This window comes from Microtus ochrogaster, unplaced genomic scaffold (genome assembly GCF_000317375.1).
Source record: "Microtus ochrogaster isolate Prairie Vole_2 unplaced genomic scaffold, MicOch1.0 UNK22, whole genome shotgun sequence".
NCBI lineage: Eukaryota > Metazoa > Chordata > Mammalia > Rodentia > Cricetidae > Microtus > Microtus ochrogaster.
This window is the reverse complement of record NW_004949120.1, coordinates 355,638-362,608: the sequence shown is the minus strand read 5'-3', so window position 1 is coordinate 362,608 and position 6,971 is coordinate 355,638. Positions and strand designations below refer to the sequence as shown.

General features: G+C 41.3%; 1 protein-coding gene across 1 annotated transcript in view; it reads left to right on the top strand.

Moving 5' to 3' along the window:
• The window catches only part of Efemp1 (EGF containing fibulin extracellular matrix protein 1), a 63,791-nt gene that overhangs the window by 53,238 nt on the left and 3,582 nt on the right, over window positions 1-6,971 (top strand). The window contains exons 7-10 of the mRNA XM_005367723.3: window positions 785-904; window positions 2,051-2,170; window positions 6,076-6,199; window positions 6,291-6,486. Of these exons, the coding sequence (XP_005367780.1) occupies window positions 785-904; window positions 2,051-2,170; window positions 6,076-6,199; window positions 6,291-6,486 (560 nt within the window). The remainder of the gene's footprint in view (window positions 1-784; window positions 905-2,050; window positions 2,171-6,075; window positions 6,200-6,290; window positions 6,487-6,971) is intronic.

The window sequence follows — 6,971 nt, the reverse complement described above, 5'->3', positions numbered from 1 at the left end:
AGGGAGGGAGGGAGGGAGAGAGAGATATTTAGATATAAAATAGAACTACAGATTAATAAATACACATACTTCAATTAGTCAGTGTGTGTGATAAAACACTGAAGAGGCCAAAGGGTCACTGGAAGTTCAAGTGTATAAACTTTTCACTAAGAGCGCACGTGACCCTTACATGCCTCGTCTCCCCTTTCAGTGTGCAATGTCATGCATGCCACATGATTCAGACGAGCACAGCCTGGAAGGAATCTAGTGCAGGAGAGAGGAAAATGCCTTCTTCACCATATTTTCTGTGTGTTGGAGCATAACAAAACTCTGCATGGGTCTCAAAGGCTTATGCTATAATTGTTGAGGAATTTAACAGAAACCATTTAAAAAGTAATAAATATCCCAGATAACTCTTTACCACCACATGCTGAGAGACCATATCAGTTCAGGTGTCTTAGAACAATTATTTATGGATTTGGATTTTGAATCTGAGACAGCATAAGAAAATAGGTACTGGAACATATGTTTATTGGACACATTAAATTCATTGGGGGGAAATTTATCAGACATCAAACTGTCATCCCTAGAAAAAAAATATATTCTGGTATTTCTAAAAGAAGTGTCTGACCAACTTTTGTCCTTCCAACAACTGTGGTGCTGAGGGGGTGTTCTCCAGTGAGTGCCCACAGCGAGGGACTACTTACCATCAAATGACACAGGCAGGGAAGAGCAAGGCTGAGCCTAAAAACGTGCAGCCCCAGATACACAGAGACAGATGTAGACTTAGATTCTTTCCCTGCAGATATAAATGAATGCGATGCCAGCAACCAGTGTGCTCAGCAATGCTACAACATCCTCGGCTCCTTCATCTGTCAGTGCAACCAAGGATACGAGCTGAGCAGTGACAGGCTCAACTGTGAAGGTAACATTTTCCACACATCCTAGAGCAAGAGCCAACCTGACTGACTTTTTTTGCCTGACTGTGCTGTCGATGAAAGAAAATTTTATTCCCACAAATCCTGTTCTTAAAATCTTACAAAGGCGGTTTAGAGAAAACCTGGCTTTTGAGTTTGTTACTGGAAGAAATAAAAAGCATTGAGCAGTTGGGACACTAGGTGTAGCCTGGGAGTGTCTTGATTTTAAAAGTGTGCTCCCATGGTGGCTTCTGCTGGGAGTTGGTGAGAAACTGAGAATCCCAGCCCCCAATCACAATTTCCCAAGACAGAATCTGCACTTTTAGGTTTATAAAGAGCTGGGGGTGTGGTAAAAACCAAGAGACTTGGCTCCTAATTTTATCCATGCGCTGTGTGGCTTGAACACATTTTTAAAGAAGTCAGGGTTGAGGTTTCTAAAGAGTAAAAAGATGGTCAGTCAGTGGAAAACGTGACTTTGAAAGGCTAGTGGATATGCACCTCCAAGGTAATTCAGGGGTTTAAAGCATCATGAAGGGAAGGCCATCAACATTTGGTGTTCATACCCGCCTCATGAGTCTAGCCATGTTTATTTGGGACCACATAAGTCATAACCCATGCAAAGAAGTCTCAAATCAAGCAAGCGTGTTTAAAAGTATAAGGAGTTAGCTCAGAACTGCTGCCTCTGCCGGGCTTAGCAAACTATAGGGTGGTTGCTGATTCTGAAATGCAAAGATTCTTCCTCAGAAGGCCACGCCTGCCAAGACATCACCTCTGCAAAACTGCACAGGGATAGAACTTGAATTTCAACAGTTCAGCAGCAGGGTCACACCATCACTGAAAAGGCAAACATCAATCTGGTACCTGATTAGGCCTGCAGAACACAAGATGAAGAGTGTCAGCCATGAGCCCACTCACTCAGTCCGCTTAGCATCAGTGAAACCTGCTATAAGAAACCCTCTGCAGGCTGGGAGGGAGAGAGGAGAATGGACATGTTGCCACGGTTGGCTCTGCATTTCAGATAGAGCCTTGCCTTTCTTCTGTTTTAGAGTTTGCATTCTTTTGACATTCTTTAGGTGATCTAAGCATGTGTAATATAAAACTAGTGTCAGAAAAGTTTCTCAGCTCTGTGCCCCTGTTCTTGTCTGATTCTACAGACATCGATGAATGCAGAACCTCAAGCTACCTGTGTCAATATCAGTGTGTCAACGAACCAGGGAAGTTCTCGTGCATGTGCCCCCAGGGCTACCAAGTGGTGAGAAGCAGGACCTGCCAGGGTAAGCTCATTGGTCTCATAGAGCTGAAGTCAGCGGTGGCCGGGAACAACGTGGAGAAAGTGGCAGGATTCAGACTTTCATTTTTCTACCTTGATTGTACAATTTGAGTTCCTGACTCATAACATTATTAGAATACATTTTATGAAAGGGAGATTCAATGGTACCCTGACTTCCTTTAAACCTTAACTTCCTTTCTAAAACTGTGATTTAAATAAGCTTTATTGTTTCTTAATATAGTAATATCTGTGGAATTATACCTTCCAATAATCTACCAAAAAAGATTCACTTACTAAAATGCTTCACTCTGAGTTTTGAGTTTAGAGCCCACTCTTACTACTTGAGCTATACGTACCTTAAACAAGCCTCAAAAGCTCCAACATATCAAAACTCTGAATGAAGTATACTTGAAGGGTGGTAGAGGGACTTGCTCTATACCCCAGGCTGCCTCATAGCACCCCAGTCTCTGCCTCATCAGTGCTGGGATAACAGACATATATCATTACTCCCAGCCAATTCGTGTAGAGTTTTAGGTGTTGAGGAAAGCAAAACTCATGATGGATATTAAAATGTATTTCAACAACTCAAAAAAAAGCAAGTATTAATCCAATAATGGCTAATGACCCTGGGCCCAATTTCAAAATTAATACTCATATGGTCCTCGTGTCCTTTCAGGGGTGGAAGAGAGAGCTCTCTGCAAACATATAATTCCGAGTCTGACAGAAAGATGGGAGAATATGCAGCCCTCCCCTAACCTTCAATGTTGTACACAGCTTGAAATTTCACTAATGGAAGAAAGATTATCAAATAAAGACAAAAATATAGGTGATCCCAGGAAATCCAATATAAACGCGTTTACCGAAAACAGCGGAGTAAAGGCAAATACAGCTGAACTTAGTGACAGAAGCCCTGCTGGGATCTAACTCTACTGCATACTGTCTGTGCAATCTGAACAAGTCATCAGACGTCTCTAAACTTTTGAAAAGGGGAAACACAGAGACAAAACAAAACAACACATTAAATGATTTGCACAGCTCATAGTGATTTGATGAAATTTACTTAGCAATGTCAATAAGCAATAGAAAATCTCTAGAGTCCTTTTTACTTGGAATTAGAAAGACTAAACTTGAGGACAGGAAAGATCTTATGTTTAAAAGGACCAGATGGAGGCATGTAGAATCTAGTCTAGTGTCACAGTTGTAGGGGGGCAGCAGTGAACTCAGAGACCATCCAAAACCTGGGATTTTGTAGTATGGAAACACACCACAGTAGTAGGTGTAAGTGTAAGTGTCATTAGGATGTCATCTCTTGCACAATGACCACCTCTATAACCCTTCCCAGGTTACTAGAAGCTCTGCAAATGTTAATTGTGGGAAAACATTGCCCTCTAATGATCTCACATAACCCCAATTGAGATATGAATATTACACGCAGGGAAATATTAACCAGTCAAATACTTCAACCAATTCCCCTGGAATCATCAAACAAATGTCTGTGTGCTTCCAATCACAAGTGAATTTGATAGTCAGCAAAGACAGACTCAAACTAATGCATAGTAGGGTCTTATTTGTCTGGGCTTTGTCTTCGGGAATATTTCTGTTATGATTGGGGGTAAAAATGCATTGAAATCAAATGAGAGTTCACAGTGCTGTTAGGTTGAAAATACCTAGCAGCAAAACGTTTGGCTATGCAAAACATCTTTTCATCATGCAGACTTCACTCTTCTAACATTTAAAGCAACTGTTTCCCTCTACTGAAACCCCAGCATCATTTGTAAGGACAGAGTAAAATCTAACATATTTAAATTCTTAGCTTCTTCCAAGTGCAAAGGGTCTGATATAAATGTTCTCATGATCATAAGATCGATCACAAAAGTCAGAGCAGTGTGCATGTGTGTTTCTAGAAAGGATCAAAATAAGATGTACTTACACATGTGTATCAAATATTTTAATATTGTTTCTTCCTGAAAATTTCTCCAGAATGATATAGGTGTTGATAACGCTAGCTCCTAAGTTACTGGAAGTAATAAATTAAGTTGTACCCTCGTTTCCTTTCGCTACTGCCACTCTTCGTCATGTGAACCAGTCTTAGTATTCCTGTAGCTGAATGCTACCTTCATTGTGCAATACGCTGGAAATATTTAAAGAATATATCAACAGTTACTTCCAGGGAATCTTGACATTTTGTCTTTAGCTAGAGTCAGGTCATGAAGACAGTTTGTATAACTTGTTCTCAGAAACTGTAGCTTTTCCAGTTTCTTCCTGGATTGAAGAAAAATTTTAGCCAGCTAGAAATGAAAAGAACTGGTGTTCTTCAAAACACGGCATAGAATTATTCTCACAATAGAACTATTTCTGTTATTTTATAACCTTGAACTTAACCTCTGTTTTTTCCTCCATAACCAAGAGCCCCTTGTCACCTAGCTCTTCACAGCTTGCATGAGAAACAACTGGATTAGTGTTCAACAGATCCAGGTGATCCTGATCCGTGCCTTAACACTAGCCAGTGGAAAAATTCCAGAGTAGCTGTAGTTGCCTGTCCACAAGAGTTTACACACTGGGAATACAAACAAGCAAAGCACAGATTTTGATTACGTAAAATAGAAAGCAACAAAGACCCTAAAGGGACCGTATCAGGTCTAAAAATTCAAAAGAGTTCAGACCCCAGCACCCAGCCAACTAACTGGAAGCAGGATTAGGTAAATCACTTCAGGAAAGATAAATTAAGGAATGAAAATACTCACTTGTAGGGAAGGCATGATTCATAAAAGGCTTCTGTGAGACAAAAGAGAAACTACAATCCACATGGAAATGTAGTGAGGATTACATGATTAATATGGACATTGAGTATTGCTGTTAACCTACAATAATGCTTGCTAGTAAAACCCTTCCTCCAGCTGTCGTCTGGGGATCCTACTAGTGAAATATGAATTCAGCACCTGTATGACCTGGTCTAAGCACCACCACTCTCAACCCCAAGACTCTCCTCATCTGGATGCTTCAGTTTACACCGTCTTTTCCTTACTTACTTGCCACTATTGACAGTCCCTGCTTCTGTACAGTCCCAAACTGTCTCTCTTCTGTGAGGTGGAACATGTCATAGCTCACTTTCTCAGTGCATTGTCCAAGGAGCGCAGCCCTTCCTCCCAGAGCCCCATCTGTCCCTGTCTCTCACAGGTCCCAGGTGGCAGGTCACAGGTCATGGTTGAGTCTCTCTCTCTTCCTCCCTCCCTACCACTTCCCCAGGCTCCTGAAACAGCTACCCTCTCTTGAAAATGTTCCCCTCTTTACATGAGAATTCATCTCCGCAGCTTCTTCCACTTGAGATGCCTCTTTCCTTCTGGTTGCTAACCCTCCACACACAACCAGCTGTACTTCTGAATTGTTCTGCTCTTACCTACCTCTTAATTGCATTTTACTCTGTAAGTCACTGTTGGCATACCTACATTCTCAACTCCTTGCAACAGGAAATGAAATGGTTTTTGTCGGTCTTTACTTTCATATAAGCAAAGTCAAAATTAGCATTTGACTTTCAGGTCAACAGATGGACAACTGGTGAGTATTAAAAAAAATCAGGAAATGTCATGTATTAGTCCACAATGATTCTGCTCTGTCTATCCTGATATTGAAGCAGCAAATGTAGGTTGAACTCAGTCTTGTGTCTAAAAGCAAACTGAACAAGCCAGGTGTGGTGGTACACACAGATAATCTTAAGTCTTAGGAGGCTAAGAGAGGAGAATTTTGAGCTCAAAGCCAGATTTGGTTACACTGTGAGCTCCTCACGTGCAAGACCCTGACACACACTCCAAACAAATAAAAGTCGGTCCCTCTAGTGCTTCCTTACAAACCAAACTCGGCCACACATAAAATGTGCTTAGGTCAGTAGGTTCTTTAACCCTGTGACTGCAGATATAAACGAGTGTGAGACCACTAACGAATGCCGAGAAGACGAGATGTGCTGGAATTACCACGGCGGCTTCCGTTGTTACCCACGAAACCCGTGTCAAGATCCCTACGTTCTAACGTCAGAGAAGTAAGAAACATTAGGAACTTTATATTAAAAGTAAGAAGCTTCTGGTCCTCCTGAGTCAAACTGATGACTGCATTTGTGTTTGTCTCTGCAGCCGATGTGTTTGTCCGGTCTCAAATGCCATGTGCCGAGACATGCCCCAGTCCATTGTCTACAAATACATGAGCATCCGATCTGACCGGTCCGTGCCTTCAGACATCTTCCAGATACAGGCTACAACTATTTATGCCAACACCATTAATACCTTTCGGATTAAATCTGGGAATGAAAACGGAGAGTTCTACCTACGAGTAAGTTATGTTTCGGTAGTAGTAGCTGGCGGAAAGGTGGCCATTTACTGTGTGCATTGCATGGCGTCAACCTAAAACCTAAGGAGCTTCATATGTTGGCATTCTGTCCGGCCTTCTGAAATATATGTAGTAATACTATCAGATATTAAAATCTACTCTTTACAGAAGAGTAGGATTCTGAAAGATTGAGTAGTCTCCCAAAAGTCACCCAGATTCCAAGTCATGGAATCTAATTAAGCTGTGTGTGACTCCCCAAAACACAAGCATGCCCCAAGTACGTACTGCAAATGCATGCTTTGTAACTGTACAGAGAAAAACACTCAGAGAGCTTCTCTTCTGATAAAATTTACTGATTGTTTTGATGTTTACTCGTTTAGCCTGACCCTTGATTTATTAACTTTCTTCTTGCTCCAGAGTAACAGGGTCCCATTTCTTTGCCAGAAAATTAGAAGGGATTAATTTCTCAGAGACAATTTTTTTTTTTT